This window comes from Puma concolor, chromosome B2, assembly GCF_028749965.1.
Source record: "Puma concolor isolate L17-30 chromosome B2, mPumCon1.1.hap2, whole genome shotgun sequence".
Classification (NCBI taxonomy): Eukaryota; Metazoa; Chordata; class Mammalia; order Carnivora; family Felidae; genus Puma; species Puma concolor.
Window position 1 is genome coordinate 141757564 of NC_141671.1, and position 24439 is coordinate 141782002.

The 24439-nt window shown below is 47.7% G+C and overlaps 2 protein-coding genes across 16 annotated transcripts in view; one reads left to right on the forward strand and one right to left on the reverse strand.

Annotated features, from left to right (window-relative positions):
- Window positions 1-13522, forward strand: part of TIAM2 (TIAM Rac1 associated GEF 2) — a 266318-nt gene extending 252796 nt beyond the window's left edge. For all 15 annotated transcript variants that reach the window (XM_086708192.1, XM_086708191.1, XM_086708193.1 and 12 more), the window contains 11 exons: window positions 725-793; window positions 1352-1477; window positions 2332-2440; window positions 5632-5811; window positions 6230-6348; window positions 7345-7453; window positions 8519-8577; window positions 9242-9347; window positions 10251-10338; window positions 10714-10868; window positions 12422-13522. In XM_086708192.1, coding sequence (XP_086564318.1) covers window positions 725-793; window positions 1352-1477; window positions 2332-2440; window positions 5632-5811; window positions 6230-6348; window positions 7345-7453; window positions 8519-8577; window positions 9242-9347; window positions 10251-10338; window positions 10714-10868; window positions 12422-13014 — 1713 coding nt within the window. In that variant the 3' untranslated portion in view covers window positions 13015-13522. The remainder of the gene's footprint in view (window positions 1-724; window positions 794-1351; window positions 1478-2331; window positions 2441-5631; window positions 5812-6229; window positions 6349-7344; window positions 7454-8518; window positions 8578-9241; window positions 9348-10250; window positions 10339-10713; window positions 10869-12421) is intronic.
- Window positions 13523-13579: 57 nt separating this feature from the next.
- The window catches only part of TFB1M (transcription factor B1, mitochondrial), a 65292-nt gene continuing 54432 nt past the window's right edge, over window positions 13580-24439 (reverse strand). Inside the window, exons 6-7 of the mRNA XM_025925491.2 lie at window positions 16934-17061; window positions 13580-13934 (exon numbers count right to left, since the gene is read on the reverse strand). Of these exons, the coding sequence (XP_025781276.1) occupies window positions 13691-13934; window positions 16934-17061 (372 nt within the window). The 3' untranslated portion in view covers window positions 13580-13690. The remainder of the gene's footprint in view (window positions 13935-16933; window positions 17062-24439) is intronic.

Here is a 24439-nt window from a genome sequence, read left to right on the forward strand (position 1 = left end):
ATACGGGAGTTCGAAATTCTGCTAATGCGTCAACCCCAGAGTTGAAGAGCTTCCCAGGTCTTGCCCTGTCCTTCTCAGCTCCGTGGTGGGGCTGTCACCATGCTCCCCGGTAGAGAGGAGGAAGCCAGGGGAGCCGGCAGGGGTGCTCATGCCCGACAGAAGTGCCTCGCCAGAGCTCCCCTTCTCCGAGGGGAGGCGGATGCCCCCTTGCACCGGTCCACAGAAGGAGTGGCTCTGTCACCAAGCTGTCTAAGCAGAGTAGGTGACCCAGCTGCTGCGTGTACTGCGGGATTAGCCCGTGTGAATTAGGGCAGAAATGAGAGTAACCAGTTTTATTTATTTAGTTACTTAATTTTTTTAATGTTTATTTTTGAGAGAACATGAGTGGGGGAGGGGCAAAGAGTCACACACACACACACACACACACACACACACACACACACACACACACACACACACAGAATCCGAAGCAGGCTCCAGGCTCTGAGCTGTCAGAGATCATGAGATCATGACCCATGAGATCATGACCTGAGCCGCAGTCAGACACTTAACCGATGGAGCCGCCCGGGCGCCCCTGATAGTAACCACTTTTAGGGTCATGAATTGCAACAAGACACGATTCCATCATTCCCAGTGGGAGTCTGGAGCTGTGGTCAGGGTTGCTGGAAACTCTTGGGTATTTTGGAGACATGAGTGATAAAGACTCTTTTCTTCCACGTTTCAGGATCTGAGCTGCCTCTTTGAATTATATTTGGAGCCACTTCAGAATGAGACCTTTCTCACCCAAGACGAGGTAATTGGTCCCCCGCCTCCCCCACCCCCCCGCTGTCCACTAATGCACAGGTTAGTCTCTGTTTGCCCTTTAGTGGACCTCCCCGGAGGTTGTATCTCCTGATTCCCCAGAGAACACACGGGACTTAAGCATCGTCAGAGGGACCAAGCGTGGCCTCCTCCAAAGCCCTTTATGTGGCCTCTGCCACGTGAGGCCCAGCGGCAAGAGTTTGTAAATGCAGGACAGTCACGCCCTTTTTGTAGGAAGTGTGGCCCAAAGTCACCCCTTAATCCATGACTTGTTCGTGTTCAATCTCCGTAACGGGTTCTTTGCTACTGACTTCCGTTGTTTACCAGTTTGAATCCTGAAAAGGTTCCATCCGTTTAAAAAGTTAGTTTGGAACTGCCGGAGCTGGAGCTGTAAACCCCTGTGTACAGACGGTGTCCCAGAGGGAATATGCTGCCTTCGTTCAAGGATTTACTTCTGTCTGCTGCTCCCCGAAGGACTGGGGATTTGTTGGGGCGGCCCCTCTCCACCCCCACCGCTGATGCCCTCTGTTCAATCCCGGCCTTCATGTAGATGGAGTCACTGTTCGGCAGCTTGCCAGAGATGCTGGACTTTCAGAAGGTGTTTCTGGAGACTCTGGAGGACGGGATTTCAGCCGCCTCTGACTTGAACACCCTTGAAACTCCGTCACAGTTTAGAGTAAGTAGTTTTGACTTCGGTTTAAAGCAGAACCGGGTGGGCAGAGTGCGGCGTCCGCCCTTGGAAAAGACAGTGTCCCTTGACTGCTGACGAGGTAAGTTCAGTGCTTTCGTTGCACTGTTTCCTGTGGCAGCTGCTGAGAGGCTACATTTTTACTTGAGTGACCCCTTAAGCAGAAGTCTGGGTGGCCCAGGTTTTGTGGAGTCGGCCTGGTGGCTGACCGTGACCACGCTCTTCACTCAAGTCCGCTGAGGGATACGTAGGGGGTTTGCTTGCGAAGCGGGAGCGCTGGCCCTGAGTCTCAGCCTTCATTTTCACAAGGTCCTGTGACCCGGGGACATGGGTCCTGTGACACGGGTCGGTGGTACTGAGGGAGCCCTCTCTTCTGTGGAGCCCGTCTCCAGTGTGAGCATCCGGGACCCGGAAGGAGCCCCTCTGGGGAAGGAAAGGAGGCAGACGGTAGGAGGGGGGCAGGGCGGTACCCAGACGAGAGCATTTGTCCCGAGTAAGGCAGAGTTGGCTTGATTAGTTATCCTCTCGGGTCATTCGTATCCCATTCTGTCAGGTGTATTTTTGTAGAACTTTCTTTCTTGCCCTTTGCCTGTAGTGTCAGTAGGCTCGGCTGCCAGAAAGCTTTCAATCAAACTAAAGATCTGTGAGGGAAACACCAGACTGTTCTCCGTCTGCCGTGAAAATGGCACAGTCTTGGGCTTATTTCATTTGGTGATTTTCTGAGGCATTAGTGCTCTGGTGTCTGAAAGATGCCACGGATGCGCTGAAGTAGTCAGAGGCCACGCCAGGGCCGGCAGACGTTGAGTAAACCATGACCAATGTGACTTTTCTTCCCCTTCTAGAAACTACTGTTTTCCCTTGGAGGCTCTTTCCTTTATTACGCGGACCATTTTAAACTGTACAGCGGGTTCTGTGCTAATCATATCAAAGTACAGAAGGTTCTAGAGCGAGGTAAGTTGCTCATACCTTTATATCTGTGCTTTTTTTTTTAAATTGTTAACAGAGTAAATTTGCATGTAATAAGTAGGGATAAATGCAGTTTTGATGGATCCTGCTCCGTTCTTGACCTTGAAATTGAGAGATACTAAAGGGAAACTTTTCGGTTTATTTCAGTTTATTGGCAACAGTGAACATATGTCCTAAGAGCAGAGAAATTTCTTTCCCATGTGTCACTTTGCTGTTCAGTTACTTCTGGATTCTTTTTTACCAAATGCCTTGATCTAAAAACTCAGAACCATGAGCCCCTGGATGGGGACAGAAAACACTATGCTGTTTTGTTTCTTCCTTGTTAACCTTCTCACGCCCAAGGAATCACTGCGCTCATAAGAAGTGTTAACTAAACTTAAAGCCTTTTTTGTGGAACCAGGAAAAAACTAACATTTAACAGCCCACACCCTCTCACTGAAATACCTTTCATCTTTCCACTTAAAAAAAATTTTTTTAATGTTAATTTATTTTGAGAGAAAGAGAGCAAGCTGGTGGGGCGGGAGAGAGGGAGGGAGGGAGGGAGAGAATGAATCCCAAGCAGGCTCCGTGCTGTCAGCACAGAGCTTGATTTGTGGGGCTCAGTCCCACAACCCATGAGATCATGACCTGAGCTGAAATTAAGAGTCGGACGCTTAACCAACTGAGCCATCCAGGTGCCTCTCTCCACATTTTTATCATCTCACTTTATTCTAGTGGCTTTAACTGAAGATTCTCATTTTCTTTTGTCTGCGTAGACCTGCGTGGTTGACCCCCTCACTCTTCCCTTTCGTGCTGCCATCAGACATCACTCTGTGGAACTGAGAGAGATGCCTGAGTGCGGATTCCTGCCCGGCAGCGGGTCAGGTTTAGGCACACGGCCCGCGCCCTGAGCCACCTGGGCTTTCGGTGACGGGCCAGCCCGTCAGCCCAGCTTGGGAAGTGTATTCAGAGATCTGATGACAGCCGTGACCTCCTTTAGGTGCACGCATATTGTGGGGAATGTTGCGGCACAGTTACCATCACCGTCCCGTTAACCTGCTGTTCGATCCGGTCTGGTAATACCCAGACCAGGAACGCTGCTTTCCCTGAGGTGGCTCTGTTGCTGAGGCTTCTCTCAGTTACACACATATCTTCACGTATGAGAGGACAGTTCTCAAATCGGTCTCTCTCTGAAGATGCTTCTCTGTCCCAGTCTTTGGAACTCTCATACGTTTCTGGTGGCAAAGATCAGAGGAGGAAAAATCAGTGATGCCGGCACAGGACTTGAGGTCGTGAGCAGCGACGATTCGGTTTGTATGGAGAACATCAAACAAATACGGGAGTGTCTGAGGCTCGGACAGTACAGGCATCTTATGAAAATGTGTGCAGTCCTGTTTACGTTCATCAGAACCGTCTCCAGACCAGGTTACCAGGCTGCCTGACTTCTCCGGTGTGAACTGGGGGATAAGACCCGAACCTGCTGAAACCTCAACTGTTATCATGTCTTCAATTCCTAGGATCAAAATGACTCCCCCCTGCCCCTACCCCCCCCAGGATTTGAATGCCTTCTTTAGAAATACAAGTGGCCTCATGCGGTTCACTCCCGTTATAATTCGCTACCACTCTAGAAGCCAGTGAGTCAGGGCTCTCTTCTGGGACAGAACTCTTCTGTATTTGAACGTTTCTTAGTTGCATCAACACGGCAGTAGCCGCCAAGCTCAGTTCTAAGCCCCCTCCTGTCTGTCATATGCTTCTAAATGGCATTGTCAGAAAGGATCTCACGGTGGTTGTTCAGTGTTTCTTTCTCCAGACCAGGGAACAGACTCTGCGGTATCATGGAAGGCATGTGGAGGTTTATTCCAACACTCTGAGCATTAGCCGGCTCCACAGATGCGCCCCGGCCATTTGGTTTACATCTGGATCTTTCCAGTTTCGTGGAAGACCAGGCTCAGGTTTAAGAAACGGAGTCTCGAAGTGCCGGGAGTCAACGAGCTCCAGCCCAAATCTGCCTCTTGTACTTGTTTAAACAGAGACCTGAGTCCATTGGCGTTTCCTCCCAGAAACGCCTTCTTCTTGAAGGTCAATACACAGTAACGTTAGCGCATCACCAACGCTTTGCTCGGTTCTGAAGGATCGTCTCGCCATCCACTTGGGTAGTCACATTCAAAATGGTACCGCACCTCCTAGAAGTTGTAGGTTTTGCCTTTGGAACAGAACCCCAGGTGAGGGTGTAATTTCATTCAAATTGCCTGAATTCCAAACAGATGGTCACCCAGGGTCAGCAGGTGGAATCCAAAGCAGCCACTTGTGCATCCGTTGGCTCTCTCGAAACTAAATGGAGTTGGGTTCCCGTGCATGCTCTTCGTGATGTCAGACTCTGAACACAGGGAGTGTTCACTGCCCACAGAGGTGCCATGTGGTGGAAGGATTGGACCGCTCAGAGCTGTGGAGGTGAAGGCAGCAGTGCTTATCAATTTATTTTAAAAGAAAGATAGGGGTACCTGGTGGCTCAGTCAGCTAAGCGTACGACTCTTGATTCGGCTCAGGTCATGATCTCACGGTTTGTGAGTTCAAGCCCCACGTCAGGCTTCTGCGTTGACAGTGTGGAGCCTGCCTGGGATTCTGATTCTCTCTCTCCCTCTCTCTCTCTTCTCCCACCCCCCCCCCCCACGAAGCCCCCCACTTGTGCTCTCTTGCTCAAAATAAATGAACTTAAAAAAAAAAGATAACCCCTAAGTGTACAGAATAAGTAACAATCTGTGCTAGAATGGTGGTTGTGGGGTGGAATACTGGTTTATTTTGCTATGGGATTCTTCTGTAGAACAGGATATAGGATGATACGTTTTCATGGCTTTGTGAATTGGTTGAAACTCACTTTTTAGGCACCTAGAACAATCTCTCTCATGGGTTTGCATGTGAATATGCCTCGAAAGTCAGACATTCCTGCATTTCGACTTGGTGTTCCTCTCTGGCCTATGTAAACTCCCTTTGCCGGTGGGATTGGCCCCAGAGCTGTGATGCCGAATCCGTGTTGACGGCTGGGTGCCGGGCCCACTGAAGCATTTGGGTTTTTGTAAAGAACGCCATTGGGAGGGCTGTTGAATAGACGATCTGGGACTGCATTAGAAACGAAATGAAGTCGGGTTTCGTTCACGCTGCTGTGCTCTTCTAAGGGTCTTTTCCCCACCTGCTTGTAGCTAAAACTGATCAAGCCTTCAAGGCTTTTCTGGACGCCCGGAATCCCACCAAACAGCATTCCTCCACCCTCGAGTCCTACCTCATCAAGCCAGTTCAGAGGGTGCTCAAGTACCCTCTGCTGCTCAGGGAGCTGGTGTCGCTGACGGACCACGAGAGCGAGGAGCACTACCACCTAACAGGTGAGGAGACAGAGGCAGCGCTCGTGAATGCGACGGCTGCCAGCCGCCAGCCCGCGGGGCCCCTCTTCCCGGCCTCGTTTCACACATGGCGACTGCAGTTCCTACAGTGACCGAGTGGGGATTAAAGGAGATGATTCACATAAACCACCCATCAGAGCACCTGCTAAGTGGAAAGTGCCCAATCAGCGTTCGCATTTATTATGAGCGATACCTTGTGTTGCCTCATTCCGAAGAAAACCAGAGTGGAAGGCCAGTCTGTGGTTCTTTGTTGTAATGACTAGATGGCAGTGGGCTGTTTGAGCCCTACCTGAGGAATGCTTCTGTTAGTAAGGAAAGCCTCGAGTCCTGGCCGGAATCTTGAACTTACCACTGTTGGTAGGCCTTAAAATTAATAAAATGACGATTTCCTACTTTTCAGAGGCACTAAAAGCGATGGAAAAAGTAGCAAGCCACATCAATGAGATGCAGAAGGTCTATGAGGATTACGGGACCGTGTTTGACCAGCTCGTGGCGGAGCAGAGTGGAACAGAGAAGGAGGTCAGTGGGACTTCCGGATCCTGAGAAGCGTGATGCGTTTGTTCACTGAATCCGTTGGCACCGTCCAGAGCAGGCCGCCCTGTTCGGGCTCTCCTGGAGGAGGGTGGGCCTAAAGTTTCTTTGATCTAAGTGCTTACGATAAGCCACACCATTTAAGTGTAAATGTGACATAAAATTCATGACACCGGTTTGAGAATGTAACCTTATGTCACCTTAACACTGTACAGAAGAAACTAAATCTCATTTAGCTCGTCCCTCCCTCCTCCTCCCTTTCCTTGGGGCAGGAGGCAAGACTAAGTCCAGAGGCCGGTGCATCTATGGAGGGCGCAAGCTGGCAGAGACCGGATGAGTACACCTAGGGCTTTTCCGCTTTTCTTCCTTCGCATCTGACGTCGGTGGCCACCTCCTTACTTACAGAACTAGTTGTCCCTAGAGTGACACCATCTCTCTCTCGCTCTCTTTTCTGGCTGATTACTAAATCAGGATCTTGAGCTTTTAAAGGCTACATGTCAGAGGGAACATAGTTTCACTAGAAAAAGGCAAGGACAGAAAACAGCTGGAGTTGAGTTTTTTTATTAGTTTCAACTGCGCTGGTGCCTCTTGATTTGCAGGCCCAGAGCAGTTTGTGGCTCGGGGCTGGTGAGTGCACTAGAGCCCCAGGTAAATATTAGGACAACTTAGGAGAGCCTTGAACCGTCAGGGAATTGGCACCGTGGAGTAGGTCACGAGGCGTGTCTCACCCACATACGACGTGTGCACTGAACAAAATGCCTTCCCAGTTAGCTTCTTTTTCAGACAGTTTGATGCGTCGCTCGTATTTTCAAAACTTACGCTATTTGAAGGCCCCATGTTTACAGGGGCCATAATAGATCGAGGGTGCTTGCATTTTGGCAGTCACCAGTATACGGTGACACACGTATGTGACTCACACTCCCAACGGGAGACGGTCTACCCCCCGCGGTCTCCATGTCTTTGTCTCTCGTTTTTACGAAACAGGTGACAGAACTTTCCATGGGGGAGCTTCTGATGCACTCTGCAGTCTCCTGGTTGAATCCATTTCTGTCTCTAGGAAAAACCAGAAAGGACCTCGAGCTCACAGTGTTTGGTTAGTATGCCATTCGAAAGCGCATAAACTTACAAAAGGCTGGTGGCGATGAAGAACTTCCTAAAGCCGCCAGGCCGGCTAACTCCGGGTTTCCGAGAGTTAGAATCACTGTCATAAGGGCTTTTGACTTCACAGAGCCAGCCTCCAGCCGTGTGAAATGCTGTCACTTGTGCATACTCATGATCTTGTTCTCCCTTCTGCTTGCCTTAGTGGTTCTGGCCAAATGTTACAGGAACAGATCTCTTGAGGCTATTTTGAAACCTGTTATCTTAATTGTTTGCCGCTTTTCAAAATGTCTTAATTCTCACTGAGACCCAGTATAGACCCTGTGTTCTCACCGACATGAACACCATGTCCTCAGAGTTCAGTGAAATAAAACAAGAATTTTTTAAAAACTGCCAAGATCTACTTCAGATAACCATTCTTATTTTTTAAATGTTTATTTTGAGAGTGCACCCGTGTGAGCGGCAGAGGGTGGGGTGGGGGGGCGGGAAGAGAGAGAATCCCAAGCAGGCTCTGTGCTGACGGCACGAAATCAAGAGTCGGACACTCAACCTACTGAGCTACCCAGGCGCCCCCAGATAATTGCTTTTAGGTGAGCGGGTATACCTGCGTAATTCAAATATGACCAGAGGGAAGTATCATTTATTCACTCCTGTGCCGGCATAATGGGGTCTTGGAGCTTCAGAAGTTTGAAGAGCTTTGTTCTTTTAAAACATTCAGCTTCGGGGCACCTGGGTGGCTCAGTCGGTTAAGTGTCCAACTTTGGCTCACATCATGATCTCACGGTTCATGAGTTCAAGCTCCACTTCGGGCTCTGTGCTGACAGCTTGGAGCCTGGAGCCTGCTTGGGATTCTGTGTCTCCCTCTCTCTCTGCCCCTACCGCACAAGTGCCCTGTCTCTGTCTCTCAATAATAAACATTAAATTTTTTTTTAAATTTGGATATTTCCCATAAATGTCCAGATTAAAAAAAAAAACAAAAAACCATTCAGCCTTACTTAGTTCAGCCTTGGGACAAAATCCGTATAAAACAATGAAATACTTTTTCTTTTCCTTTCCGTAGTCTTTAAGAGAGCTGTCATACTGGTTTATAAAGAACACTGCAAACTGAAGAAGAAACTGGTAAGACGAGAAGTAATTGTGATCACAGCCACCTTTCCAGGGCTCCCTGTTCCTAGCAGCGTTGAGCTGAGAAGCCTGCTCAGTGCCACGGCCTCGCTTGACTAATGTGACTTATTCCTGGGGTGACTAACCTGCTCAGATACTCAGGGTGACTTCTTGTTCTCCCCACAAATGACATCTGTTTTAAAAGAAGATAGAGCCAAATAACCTGTGCTGGGCTTACGTAGAAAATCAGCTTTCACATCCCTGAAAACGGCCCATGTTTGTTCCGTACACATGACAGACCGCGTAACTTTGGTTGTTTTCAGATCACTTTTACCTTGGCTCAAAACAAACCCAACAGCTTAGCTGAATCAGCTAATAAGCCATCAGAGTCATGACCGTTCAGAGGCAGTGAGGACACAGAAGGCTTGGTTGTCATTCTTGCTTGTCTAGAAGTCTCTGTCCCCCTAACTACGGCTCTGCCCTCTCCCCGAGCACTCCGTGAGCTCTTTGAGAACTGGGAGCACACCCGACCCGATCTGGTTCTGCACCCTGAACACTCACACAGCCGCGGCAGCCCTGCCCACGGGGAGACCTTAAAGTCTGCTCCCTGCACACCTCCTCTCTGGGTGAGAGCATGTTCTAACACCTTTTGGTGGGGGGGGCGGCTTTTATATTCCAGCCCTCGAATTCCCGGCCTGCACATGGCTCTGCCGACTTGGATCCATTTAAATTTCGCTGGTTGATCCCCATATCCGCGCTTCAAGTCAGACTGGGGAACACAGCAGGTAATTGGTTTGTGCAGTAGGATGCCAGGAAAAGGCATTTTAAAGAGACTTGTTTGCATCGTGGAATGAAAAACTAGGAGAGAACTTCGGGGATAATTTTTGGGTTTTATTTTATAGGCAAGGGAAACGAGGACAAGAGAGGTTGTTCTGAATTTTTTTTAACACACTTTTGCGGAAAGTAAATGCCAACGGATGGCTTTTCTTTGCCAAATATGTCTCTTCATCGTTTCCTTATCTTCACTCAGTGGTTTTCCACTTTTCTGCCTAATATCCTTGATGCCCTGAAATTTGTTAAAGAAAGAAAGGTCTACAAATTTAAATTAAAAATATTTTGAGATCCCAGAAAATTCCTTAAGATTAAGCAGTATTATATGTGATATTAGAAAAAAAAAATCTTCAACCTTAGAGAATGTTCAGAGATCCTGTGAGACTAACCATGTTCTGGTGACAATGCCTCTGGTGACAGGACCGAGAGGCTGAGGCACGTGGCGATGTCCTGGGTCCCTGTTTACTTTTTGTGTGAACTGCTTACCTTTCCTAGAACAACTGACTTTGGGCTGGCCTCTTTTACCCCAAGTCCCTGAGCACAGCCCTCACGCGGTTCCTTCCAAGGAATACAGTGAATGGAAGGGGGTTGAAAAACAGGATCCGTTTAATCTGTTGCCCAGAGAGGTGAAATCCAGGGCCAGGGAGAAAGCACATTCAGATGGATGGAAAACTTTACCAGGAAACATAAAAAGTAACTAAAAAGTGCTTAACTTTTGAAAACCATTTGTGAAAAGTCCAACATAGAATGAGCCACGGAAGAAAATGAGGAGACTCGGGACAGGGAATATTTGACTTGAGTCTTTGTCAACTTCACATCTTTGGCAGAGTTGCAGACCCTTGTCTCCTCTTCCACAGGGACAGAAAATAATTCCATATGGGAACTGATCCATACGAAGTCAGAAATAGAAGGACGGCCAGAAACCATCTTTCAGCTGTGCTGCAGGTACTACTGACTTCCAAAAAATACAGCCGATGGGAATAAGGCCGAATTACACTCTCTCAAAAAAGGGAGTTTAATTTTAGTGCCCTCCTGAATTTTGATGACTTCAGGTTCACACCCAGCCTCCCCCGACACGGCAACTGTGCCTGTAATAGAACACGTTGATTAAATATACATCCAAATCTTAGTGCTCCAAGGCACTTCAAGAACCATCACTTTTCACTCTAAAAAGAGTGTAAGTGAGGAGACCACAGAGCCCACAGGCTGGGTAACTCGCTGCCGGTCTGTCCTGAGCTCAGATGACACCGAAGGACAGGGCACGTGGGGTCGGAGCATGACACTGGACGTTACTGCTGTTTTCCCTTCTCTCTTCACCAGTGACAGTGAGAGCAAAACCAGCATCGTCAAGGTCATTCGATCTATTCTGAGGGAAAACTTCAGGCGTCACATAAAGTGTGACTTACCCCTGGAGAAAACGTGCAGGGATCGCCTGGTACCTCTTAAGAACCGAGTTCCTGTTTCGGCCAAGTTAGGTGAGAACTTTGCCGGCCTTGTGTTTATTCAGAAAAACATTCTGAGCTTCTCTGCAAGGATGTATGTTCTTGCAACACGGCGGTTAAGTCCTCCTCGCGTTGTACAGTCCCCGGGGGAGCTCCGTAAGCTCTGAAGCAGACGCCCGAGTCCACAGAGCGGTGCGAGAAGGTGGTGGCAGTTGTTTTCCTTTTAAGACACCTCAACTGCCTCCTGCTCCCAGACCTTGTAGTAAACTGTAACCACTGCCAAGCCCAAGGCCTCATCTTCCCTCCAGCTGACACAGCTCAGAATCACCATCTCACCTGTTTCTTCCACCGAGATGGGGGCGGGGGGGGGGGGGGGGGGGGGGGAGGCGTGCTTTCGTCACCACCATCATCCCGGTGCTCAGAACGGCTCAGGGCATCTAGAAAGTCATTGCTTGATGAACCGAGATCTTCTGCTCATTCTTATCCGCTCAGTGAGTCAGCAAGTAAACATTCCAAGTCATGCTCTTCTTCAGCTTTCTGCTTGCTTTGTAAGATTTCAGTGTTTTCACCTTTCTTCATTAACTATTTTGTTAGCATCTTTGATCTCATGTGTAGTCTTTTAAAATACTTGTCTTTATTTTGGTCCCAATTTGACCTCTTCAAATTTACTGCATACTTTCTTTTTGTTTCCCTCCATTGCCAAAATAAGCTATATCCATCAAAAACGCACTTATTGTCTATAGAAACCTCACGGCTGGGAGCTCCCCTTTTCCCTGCAACCCAAGAGGGAGGAATGAAACACACACAAATGATTATTCATATTAAATCTCTGAAAGTTGGCTAGAAATGCCAACAGAGACCGTTGTCATGAGTGATAAAGGGCGTTTTTCTACTTTTAATTGAGCAGCAAGGGAAATAAGGGGAGACAATAGGCACAGAAATGTGGTAGAATCTTGGTTATCAAATTACAAAGCACTTTAGTGGAAGAAAGGAACATAGGTTTTATTAATAACTTTTTCATGTATCCATTGGCAGACTGAGAATCCTAGCCCTTGTCACAGTTTGTAGCTTGTTGTTCTGGCTAAACAACTGAGCTCCGGTAACTGGTCATCTAAAAATGCCAAACCCTCACGGCACCTGGGTGGCTCAGTCGGTTAACCGTCCGACTTCGGCTCAGGCCATGAGCTCACGGTTCGTGGGTTCAGGCCCTGCATCGGGCTGTGCACTGACAGCTCGGAGCTGGAGCCTGCTTCGGATTCCGTGTCTCCCTCTCTCTCTGTCTCTGCCCCTCCCTCTCTCCTGTTCTCTCAAAAATAATAATCATTTTAAAAAGTTATTTTAAAAAATGGTCATTAAGAATAAAAATGGCAAACCTTCCAGCATAAAATTTCAAAAAACCTATGTAAAAAATTGGCAGTATCTATTTTTTTTTTTTTTACCCAAGTCCCAGGATAGTTGCTAATAGAAGTGAGATGGTAAAATCTAAAGGGATTAAGATGTTAGTGCTTAAATGAGCAATGCCGAAATTACGCATTGTGGAGTCTGTTTCTCGATCATTGAAGGGAAGCGTGATTTTCTCATTGCAGCTTCCTCCAGGTCCTTAAAAGTCCTCAAGAACTCCTCGAGCTGCGAGTGGCCCGGCGAGCCCAGCAAGGGCAGCTCCCTGGACTCGGACGAGGGGAGCCTGAGCAGCAGCACGCAGAGCAGCGGCTGTCCCCCGGCTGGGAGCTCGCAGGACTCCCCACAACCCCCACCTGCAGGCCCGGCTGACTTGTCCCCCAGCCTCATCAAAGAGAGCGACATTCTGAGCGATGAGGAGGATGACTACCATCAGACCCTGAAGCAGGGCAGCCCTACCAAAGACATTGAAATTCAGTTCCAGAGACTGAGAATCTCGGACGACGTGGACGCGAACCCGGCCGACCGGCGGCCCAGAGGCGAGCAGCCCAAGCTGGTCCGCGGGCACTTCTGCGCCATTAAACGAAAAGCCAACAGCACCAAACGGGACAGGGGAACTTTGCTCAAGGCACAGATCCGTCACCAGTCCCTCGACAGTCAGTCTGAAAATGCCAACCTCGATCTCAGTTCTGTTCTGCAGCGAGAATTCAGTGTCCAGAGTTTAACATCGGTGGTCAACGAGGAGTGTTTTTATGAAACAGGGAGCCACGGAAAGTCATAGTAGGATTTCCGTCTGACGCGGGTTAAATGGCTTGTTTTACCTTTAAAACTGGTGGTAAAGTGGAAATTGCAGAAAAACTATTCATTATTGGGTTTTGTGCAGCATACGTTTTCCCACGAAATAGTTGTAAAGATTTAAGTTATTTTAATTTATTGTAGATCAGAAAACTAGATTAAACTGATCAGAATCTGTAAATTACTTAGTTTATATCCCTTTTGAGCAGGTATCAAAAATGACTTAGGATCCTTAAAATTGCAGTCTAATTTATGTGGAAAAAGATGGAGTTGTGATTAATAATTTTTAAAAGGTCATTCCCCCCCCCTCCCCAATCCTCTGGGCATTTTCTTTGAGCTGTTAGTTTTTGCTTTATTTAAAGCATATTTATTTTAATGTGGGTAAGGGGCACAATGTGCAGATACTTCATTTTTGTAAGGTTGTAATAGATGCTGTTTATACCGAACATGTCCTATCTATGCAGTATATATATTAAAAGAAAGCTTGTACTGTATGTTATTTGATTATTTTCTCTACCGAGTTGTACAGTAAAAGGGAAGTAAGTCACACCTGGTCATCGTATTTTTATTGTCCTTCCAAAGTGGACCAAAGAGTGTACCTCTGAGCAGCTCAACTTTGGGAAAACCAACATCCGCAAAGCTGCTTGCCACCGAAGCGGCAGCTATCGTCGGGATCTCTCCTTGTCGTTCTCTCTTTCCTGATTTTTGCTTTTATTTTGCTTGAGTTCTTCTCTGAAATTATAAGTAAAGAGGTGTGGGTCTTCATCACACATTTTCCGGTACACATCACAGAGGCTCTTAAAATGGGAGACAGAGAGCTGGCTGGGTCGAAGGGTAGGGTCCACGTCCGCCAACTCTAACAGTTTCTCAGTGCTTTCCACGCGCTGAACTTCAGGGAATAACATCCTGAGAAGAGAAAATAATCAGACTGACTTGGGGAACTCTGTAAGTCATGATGCCTCCTACTCTACATCGTTTTGACAACTGACCACCGGAGGGGCTGGAAGAGACAGCCGGCTGGCTTGGCTGCAGGGCTCCGAGCCGGTGGGGAGGGGTCTCGGTCTTGCCACCAGGCAACAGGTACGAGGGACACTGAAGGCAGAGCTAACGTGACCTGTGCCATACATCCCCGTGGGAAGGTATTTTCCACAGCTCCATCAGTACAAGTATCGTTTAAGGTGACATCTGCTCAGTTCCATTCTTAATGTTTGATTTGCCTCATTTTTAAAAAATTTGCCACATATCTTAATATGAAACTTGTCTGATTTCTCCTCTATAATTTGAACTCAGCCTTGGGAACTCTACACCCCCCAGAAAATGACCTTGACCTTACTGTGCAAAGTCAGAAAACCGGTGACGTGAAAATGCAAACAGATCATTCTTTTAGATTTACCTTCAGGCATCTTTAAAATTGATTTGAAGTATGTATTTTAAGCTTCATCTAACCAAGCCAGACCACTGTTTTAAAATGAATGACAAAACTGACTGAAATGTTGGAAAGCTACCCCTGGATTTTTTTTTTTCTCTCAACAGTTGGAGGCTCTACGGAGCTCAGAGGTCATGGTCGGCTGAGATGGGAGTTTTCCTTATAGGCTCATGGTCCTGGAGTGAAGAACTCCACGTTCCCTACAGTGTCCGGGCAAGCTGTGATCTCGGGGTTTCAGTTTCATATCAAGGAGGGGTTTGATCACTCGGGACCAATTTGTGGGTGTATATGACTAAAGGACACCAAGAGGTCCAAGTGGGTCACGCTATTTGGGGTTCCTATCCGCATAGGGGACTGTGTATATGAAATGAAGGGGCCCATCACCTAGCTTGGAAACACAAGGGCCAGCTCTGGACTCAGGCCAATTTCGGGATTTCCAAAAGTAAAATGTGCTTTTTGTGATTTTTTTTTTTTCCCCTCCACGAATCAGGGCCATCACATAAAACTGTCCCAGTCACAGCCTGTGTGAAGGGGAAGCATCCCAGCAGGGGCCCGCGGCCTTCATCGCAGCCAACACTGGGCCAGCTCCGTTCCTTCGGTCTCCGCTCGAGAGGCAGGACCTGTACGGTGATGTAAAAATCCTGGCCTAATTGGAGTTCACAAACGGCAAGCCCAGGATTGAACATCAGTCCGCTCAAATCCTCAGGAGTGAGTTTTCGGGGACAGTTTCAGGATGCAGCTGGCCAGCCGTACCTGAAATATGTGCTAAGGGGACACTTCACAAAACCAGAAAAAGAAGTGGAGCTTTTCAAATGAGGGGGATTTTAGAAAATGGGAGATGCATGCCTACCAGGCCAGGCCCAGTTTTTAAACACACACACACCTTCCTGCCTTACTTGGGCCGAATTAAACATTTTCTTGGCTGCCACCAGACACAGAATACCACTGTGCTCACGTCAGGGCCTTTGGGGGCACGTGGACTGTAAGCCGCCACGTTCAGGCTGCGTTTGGGGACAGTGGCCACGTGCATGTGCAGAGCAGTGAGCACGGCGGAACAGAGGGGCTCCCCATTAAATACTTGGTGACGCCATTCTGGCTGCTCCAGTGTTAACTTACCTTCTAGTTCTCATTGTGTCATATAGCAACTTGATGGAAAGAAAGCACTTAGAAAACCCCAGTAGTGCGAGAATACATTCGGTCTTCATTCCACGTTTCTGACACAGAGCTTTTAAAACCTTTAAATTTCCGGATGGGGTGATAGCATATTTGTGATTACTAATAAAACTCCTTTTCAACCATACCTGAGTTTATGCTACTGGGGGGCTCCTGGCGGGTCCCCCGACAGCTTCAGGATGGGGACAGGTGCCAAAGGAAACAAGCCTGATCAGAAGGTTGGAACTTTCAGTCTCACCTCCCCCACCCCCTCCGGGCCCCCCGGCCCCCCAGGTTGAGGAGAGGGGCTGGAGACCAAGCTCCATCACTAGTGGCCAGTGACTGTACCAGCTGTGCCTAAGGGAACATCCGGAGAGCCCTTAAATGATGGGGTTCACAGAGCTTCCGGGTTGGTGAAAACAGTGAGGTGCTGGGAGGGTGATGAGCCCAGAGAGGAGCCCTTGGCTCCCACGCAAACTTCGCCCTACATCTCTTCCCTTTGCTATCCTTGAGTTCTGTCCTTTATGGTAAGTTGATAAGTGAAAGGGTTTTCCTGAGTTCTGTGAGCCATTCCAGCAAATTACTGAACCTGAAACGGCAGGGGTAGGGGGTGGTCACACAAATCCCAGAAATCCCCAATTCATAGCCTGTGGGTCAGAAATACAAGGGGGCGGGGGCGCCTGGGTGGCTCAGTCGGTTGAGCGTCCGACTTCTGCTCAGGTCATGATCTCGAGGCTTGTCAGTTCAAGCCCCGCGTCGGGCTCCGTGCTGACAGCTCGGAGCCTGGAGCCTGCTTCGGATTCTGTGTTTCCCTTTCTCTCCGTTCCTCCACTGCTCACACTCGATCTCTCAAAAATAAACGTTAAAAAAAAAAAAATACAAGTGGCAACCTGGGACTTACGACAAGCATCTGAAGCGGGGGTGGTCTTGTGGCCCTGAACCCTTAACCTGGGGGGTGTATGCGGCTCCACGTCAGTGTCAGACCTGACCTGTAGGACGCCGGCTGGTCGACGTCACGCATACAGGTCAGAAGTGTTGAGCGTAAAAGCCAGCTGGCACGGTCGACCCTGACGGAGGACTCCTGGCCCCCGCAAGGCAGGTCATTACCGACCTGTGGCTGTTTCAGGCTGTACTGATGCTGGAGCCATGTGTCCGTGGCCCCAGGATTCAGTCACAGTTTTGCTGTTTCCTCGTGGCAGTCAAGCTTTGCTCACCTTAAGAGGACCATTCACAGACAGCTTGAAGAATCCTAAAAACGAAGTTCTTAATCTTTGAAAGTATTAGGATTTTAGAAAGCACGCGGCTGAAAGGAAGAAGGCATTCTTACCCCAGGCCTCGATAGCAGTATTTCCTTCGGAACTGAAATGCGTTCTGCACGACTCTCTCCACCAGCTTGAATGGCTGCTCTATCCTGGGCCGCGTCAGGGGCGTGAAGTGCACCACGCCCACGTCCACCTGCGTCGTGAGCAAAGGTACGTCACTCCGTGGCACGGGAATCATGTGACTAAAACAACTCATCTTAGTAAAACACAGGCGGATGGGTGGTTGACGGCGTAGTCTTCGTAAACCTTTACAAGGGCTTCGCCTTCGTCCACGGTAGGCAGGTGAGTTGCTGCGCTTGGCACTGAGCTCAGAGCGATCACGGTTGCGTCTGCTCTGTAAGCACATCCTGTAGACCTGTGCTTGAGGATCACTTGATCTCAAAATGGAGTTTTACAATGGCCTTTTCAGATCAATCCAAATAATCATTAAAGCCAGTAGACAGAAAACAGCTTTAGAGGGTTTTATTTAGCTCTGGAATGAGAAAAAACAAGCTGCAGCAGCAGTTCTATGAGGCTGGGCTTCGAAACAGAGAAGAGAAGGCAGATGGCCCCCCAGGGACCACTTAGTGCTAAACTCCCCAGAAAGGGAATCAGTTAGGACACCACTTATTTTGGGTACAGACACTGATTAATCAGCTGTACTGAATTCACGGTCGTCATGTGCACATCACTTTCGGGAGCAACTTTAAATGTCCTGGGAGGTCCAGGCAGGGTTAAATAGGAAAAGGAAACCACCAAAATGCCACTGTGTTGGTCTATAATATACCCTGTCTTAGTCTAGAACTGGGCTCATGGTCATTCACAAGTATATATTCAGAATAACAAAGGAACAATAGTATTGAAAGCAAAGACGAAGACGGAAGTGGAGTCAGAGCAGTTGCCACACACAAAAATGCCCGACAGAGACCATGGCCTGACAAGTGGAAAGTGTGTTCATAATCTACAAAAGCCTTCGTCTCTGAGGAGTTGTTCAATTTGCTACTTAGAACATCACACAGACTCTCAGAGGCTTAAAGTCTAGCAATTTATGGAGGGGGGGTGGTACCACTGCTTTCAAAAGGAATTCATTCTATATTTTTTAAAATTCCACAGGGGTTATCGTGTTCTCCTGGGAGGCCTTGCTTCTAAACATCCTAGTGGCTACAAAACTCCGCAAAATTGGCCTGCAGTCTGTGAGGATGGAGTGTTTTCAGGGTGGAGGGGAAGTACTCGCATACGACGTGAGACCGCGTGGACGGGACCAGAGAAGGCGTGCGTGGACCGACAGTTATTCCGCTTCAGGGAGGGACTATCTGTAATGTTAAGTGTTCTCATTAAATTTTAAGTTTTTCATATTGTGTTCTATGCGTCGCTTCATCAGTTTCTCCAAGTTCAGCAACAAGTACTGTAGAAAACAAAGGCTTGGTTAAAAGGCCAGGACTTCTGTAGACCTGCACAAAAACACCAACGAACAGGGCCCAGGGGTGTTGGAGAGGGCACTGGAGAGGATAAAGACTGGGGGGGGGGGTGGCTTCAGGGTGGACAGGAGCACGTCAGTCATCAGGGAGGGAAAGATGTGTGTGTCTGTGGCAGGAAAAAGAATCTGAGCGGAGGACAGCGGAAGAAGCCGAAACACTATAATGACTTTAAAGGTCAAAGCCTCTGCTCACAAACTCTGAAAGATCCATCCCCACCTTTCCTCCTATTTATCTGGAACGGAGAAGTGAACCCAGCTGTCCAGGAAGGTTCTAGGCCTCGCCCCATCACTCTATACTTCTCCATACCACTTCCCCCCACTGAGCCCACTGGCATCCGCCCCTCTCTCTCTGCCGGCCTCCAGGACTCCACTCTTCCAGCCCTTTTAGGCCAGTTTGTCCATGTGACAGTCTGTCCTGACGGAGCTCTTCACAGCCCCCAGCTATGAGCCAGCAGCCTGCCTGTCTCCAGGGAAGCTCAGCTTTTAGCAAATGGGGTACAATCTAAGCCCTAGCTAAGCCCAGGCCGTTATCAAAACTCTGTCATGTTCAAATACAATAAAGAATAAAGGCACCGATACAGGGATAGATGCAGTCCCCTTCCAGTACAGAAACCGCCACCTCCAGCTTCTTTGGATTTTAAAATTTGGTGCCGCCTTTTGGGGGCACCTGGGTGGCTTAGTCGGTTAAGCATCCGACTTGGGCCCAGATCACGATCTCACGGTTTGTGGGTTTGGGCCCTGCATCGGGCTCTGTGCTGACAGCGCAGAGCCTGGATCCTGCTTCGGATTCTGTGTCTCTCTCTCTGCTTCCTTCTCCGCTCACACTCTGTCTCTGTCTAAATAAATGTTAAAAAAAAAAAATTTGGTTTTCTTTTTGCCCAATTTTATTTCTTTGAGATACAGTTGGTGTTTGCAAATATAGAAAATGTCTTACGTTGGTTTTCCATAAAGTCTTAAGCCCTGTACAAATACAGCAGCACCCTAACTGTAGCGGACTTCTAAAGATCGAATATAGTTCTGATAGTTGAGATGGCTAACGGTATATCCCAGCTAAAAGAAAATACCTACTCACAATCAAATACAGTTCCTATCCAGTGGAGGACCCTGAGAAAATGGCCCTTCCAGTAATGTGTCCTGTTTCCCTGCAAGACCTCCTGTATCGCCCTCTTTTCCACCCCCACCCCCAAAAGCACTTTTCGGAATTACTGTGAATGATGGAGCCCATTGTCTCTAGAACTACAGGAAAGCTGCTTGGTAACTAGGGTAACAGATACAAAAATGCTTTTTACTTATATTTGAATGCTTATTTAAAAATTGCAACATTTTTCCTTCCTTGAATTTTAACTCTATTAAAGGGCTTCATTGCAAAAAAGCAACCAGTACGTAGGCACTAGATGCCCTTAACAATTCTATTTTATTGTTGCCAGCAGCTTTCCAAACTCAGTCTATCAGGATACCAAAATGACCTAAGAAAATTTCAAACGAGAGGATTTGTAATGAATCTAAAATATCTGCCTCTCAAATCCACTCAAACATCAATGCTGTACCAAGCTGAGACGATGCTTCTCAACGTCAGCAGCCGGGGCTGCACGAGGCTGCAGGCTGAAGTTCCATTTTCCAGACCAGCGTGTCTAGGGTGTGACTGGTTATGACACTGCGGGAGACCTGGGATAAGAAGCCAGGAAATCTCCAATCTCAGACGTTGCCAACTCAGATCCCGAATCAACAGGAGAACGGAGAATGCCGAAGAATGGGCCGCCCAGCTCTTGCCGGGGGATCCTAACAGGGCGGAGAGCTACCTAACTACCCCGGGAAAAGGCACAGAAAACAACAGGAGCCATTCCCTAAGAAAGGGTCCTCCACACTTCCGATGGCATTCGAGACCATTCAGGGGCAACCCAGTGGAAAGGGAAAATGTTCAGGAAGTAACAATTTATAATTGGCTGAAGTGTAACCATACCTGGGAGAGAACAGAAGGGCGAGAGAAAAAGGGCTACAGGGAATCGCCGAGAAGCCTTCAAGAGCAGTAAGAGAAGGGTTCAAAGGTCAAGGTGGTACGGTCTCAGATTAGCATAGCTGGGAGTGGGAAGGGTCTGGCTGGATCCTACACCCACCAGTGTCTGACTCTTCAGGTCCCTGCACTGAGCTAACGACAGCCTCCAGTCGCAACTTCCTCAGACAAGGGTGACAGAGCGGCAAGTCGTTAATGCCTAGGGTACTAGAATTACACGTTTTGTAGAAAAACACTTATACAGATACAAATGTCTATCAAATTTCCTATAATTGGTTTATTCTGCCTGTAATCTTGGTCCCAAGGCCAACTTAAGGACAGAATTTCAGTTTTAAAACCTTAAAATACAAACACTTTAACAGCATTCCAGGTGTTCTGAACCCAACGTACTTGACATAGGCTGACACACTGTTATACCTACAAATCTTTATTTAAAGTTTATAATTTGTGGGGCACCTGGGTGGCTCAGTCGGTTAAGTGGCTCAGGTCATGATGTCACAGTTAGTGCGTTCCAGACCCGCGTCGGGCTCTGTGCTGACAGCTCGGAGCCTGGCGCCTGCTTTGGATCCTGTGTCTCCCTCTCTCTCTGCTCCTTCCCCGCTTGCGCTCTGTCTCTCTCAAAGAATAAACACACACATTTTTTGAGTTTATGATTTGTATTTTCTATAACAGTATTAATTTCTCTAGAAGTTCCACCCCACCTTTTTTTCCTCCTTTATATTTTTGAATGTTGTTTTTTCTCTTCCTCCTTGGAATCACAAAGCAGTCACAGTACTTCCTCTCAAGAGTATGAGCTCGAAGGACAGTGAGCTGGGAGTATGATGAGGAATTAAGGGTAAGAAAGACACACCCACGTGGGGGGAGCAAATGGAGAGAGTGCTTTACAGTGTAAATTATGCATGTAAATGTATGCATGTCAGTGACTGTATGTATGTAGATTGTGCCTAGTCGGAACAAGAAGAGCAAGAGGAGTCTCTTGGTCCCAAAATAGGGAACCCGTTTCAGGGAGGCGAATGCTTAATTCTAAACAAAGCACAAGAGGGACAGGAACAAACACTGGATTGAGATTTTCTGTTACATTTAACTTGGAGTTCCTGGACGATCATGGGGAAAACCCCTAAAACCATGAGCTTTCCCACCAACCATGACTTTGGGGTTTGTGAAACAGCATCTGGAGGGGCCCTGCTCTCTGGGGCCGCAGGCTGGTAGCACAGGGGCCATCACGAGGGCCCAGCCTCTGCTTTCGCAGCGCCTCAGTGCGATCCGTTCTTCAGGGACAATGTCAATCCAGGCGGACTCACGAGACACTCAATGAGGACTGCTGCTCTCGAAAATATTAAAAGACTCATAAATGAACACAGATGCAAATATATTAACTCACAAGGAGCCACGCTGCCGAAGAGACTAGGGGCTATCTTCGAGTTACCTTGTCACTACCTTCCCCTATGTGCGTATAAAACGACAAAAACTACCCCTAAATGCAGGCCCCGTTACTATCAGAAGACCGCGGAGTGACACGGATGGGAGCAAGCATATACGGACTGGTGGCCGCCATGGTCGCTGGTGTCTGCCCTGAGGGCCTGACCTCTCACTGGCACAGGTGGGGCCGGACTCTCCCGGTCCATGTGCTACGAGCACCCAGACCGCCGCGTTCCTTGTGCTGACTGACGTGTTGTTCCTTTAAATATCCTCATGTTGTCTGGCTTTTCTGGTTTCTGACTTGAAAGACATTCTGTCTTTAAAAAAAATTTTTTTAATGTTTGAGAGAGAGAGAGAGAGAGAGAGAGAGAGAGAGAGTGCGAGCACAAGCAGGGGAGGGGCAGAGAGAGGGAGACACAGAATCCCAAGCAGGCTCCAGGCCCTGAGCTGTCAGCACGGAGCCTGATCTCGTAACCGCGAGATCATGACTTGAGCCGAAGTCGGACACCTGACCGACTGAGCCACCCAGGTGCCCCAGAGATATTCTGTCCTTTGAAAGGCAGATTCTACAGCTGCTAGATCTCACCCTTTACCTGCTTATCTTGCTAGTTTAACTCACAGAGCTCTGGGGTCTCAGAGTCTTCCCTATATACCTGTCACCAGAGATAAAAATAAATAAATAAATGATTCAAACTGATGCAAGCTTTATAATCTGGCAAGATCACAAAGTCCTCGTGGACTCAGGGCGCCAGAGTGTGGGCTGGGATGCAGGACACCTTGCTGGGCAGGAACGGGGCGGGGGGGGGGGGGGAGACAGACAGACAGACACAGGGAAGAAAGGCAAAGAGGAACAAGGCAAGAGAAGCAGTCGGTGCCGAGGGTCAGGCCTACAGAAGGCCATTCAGCCCACAATCTTGGATACGGCCGGTAAATGAGGAGGTTTTAAAGAAACCCGTCCTGCTCTTCAAAATAATGTGCAAAGAAGATGTAACAAATACATGTTTACACTGCTTATTAGACTGAAAAAATTACATCCATCTGCAAATGTCACCACAAAATCCAAAGATAGTCTTAATATTCTAAAATCATGTGAGGAAAACAGAAAACGAGTCCTCAGGATCCCTCCTCTGAAGACATGAAAGGGAGAAACAAAGCGTAAAAATTAGCTAACAGCTAATAAACAAATGTAAGTGTAACTTACATAGCCCCCCCCCCCCCCCATGGTTTGCTCTCTGTGCTTTCGGCCGCCCCCAGCCAACCTCAGTCCGGAGGCAGAGGACCCTCCTCCTGCTACAGTGCCAGAGGGTCCGCAGTGACCTACCACTATGTCACAGTGCCTACATCACTCACATCCCTTCGTGTCACCACGCAGGCCTTTAGTCAGCTCACATTGTCGTCATGACGACGAAATCTTACGGTACAGTAAGATATTGAGGCCACACACACCTTCTCTTACAGTATATCGTTACAAGTGTTCTACTTTGTCATTAGTTGCTGTTGTTAATCTCTTACTGCACCTAACAAATTAACCTTTAGGTATGTATACACAGGAAAAACACATGGTATATATTGGGTCTGGTACTCTCTGCAGTTTTAGGCATCCACTGGGGGTCTTAGAACATAACACATGTGGCTAAACGTGGGGGGGAGGGTAGTACTCTATGCAGAAACATACACCTGATTTGCTATAAAAATCAAAAGAATTAGGCTGGCTTCAATGGACATTTGAGAACACACAGAAACCATGAAAATAAATCTTCATTTTAAACAAAGTCCTTACTACAACCCACTAATCTGTAAGCTACCAATCTTCAAAGTTAAAGTCTTCAGGCTAGCCTGAAGCATTATTTTAAAACTAAAATGACCATAAAGATGGAGGAAAATGATGAATTAATCCTGCTCATAGCTGATACTATTAATTTCCTAAGACTGGGTCCGAAGAAAACATTATTTTAAGATTAAGTCAATCACTTTAAATCTGTGGGACGGGAATAGGTAACTACTTTTTCTTATGCTGCACTTTCATTATTTTCAAAGCTGAACAGAAAGCAAATAAGAGGAGATACCGTTTTTAAAATCAGAACCTCGACTTTTCACTGGAATTAAGTGGGCAGCATTTTATACATGCCGTGAGTGGGCACCATCCCAGACCAATGAAATAAGAGCCGTGGGGCCTGGGCCTCGGGCTTTTTTTAAAGCTACGTGATGGCCCTGTGTGGGCAGGGGTGAGAAGCACAGGTCTGCTGAACCTCATACAAAAGTATGTATTGTTGTTATTTCTAAAATACTCAATTATTTGGTCTTTCAGAGAAAAGAGAAAAGCTTGTCTGAGTTTCAAATGATCATTATGAAGAAAACACTAAGGAAATCATATGCAATTTTTTCTTAAAAATACCTACATGAACACATTTTAAAGAAAAGAGATGGACTGCTGAGTCACTGGACAGTTACTCAGTCACGGACTCTGCATGAATGAGAAGTGTTCTTCTGTAAAGCCATGGAGATGTCGGGTTTTTGTTTTTGTTTTTTTGCGCCGTTATCCAGATTACCACAGAAAGAAAAGACTCATTCTAATGAGATTTACAAATACATTCTTCCCTAAGTGGAGGCAGGGAAGTGCCAGGC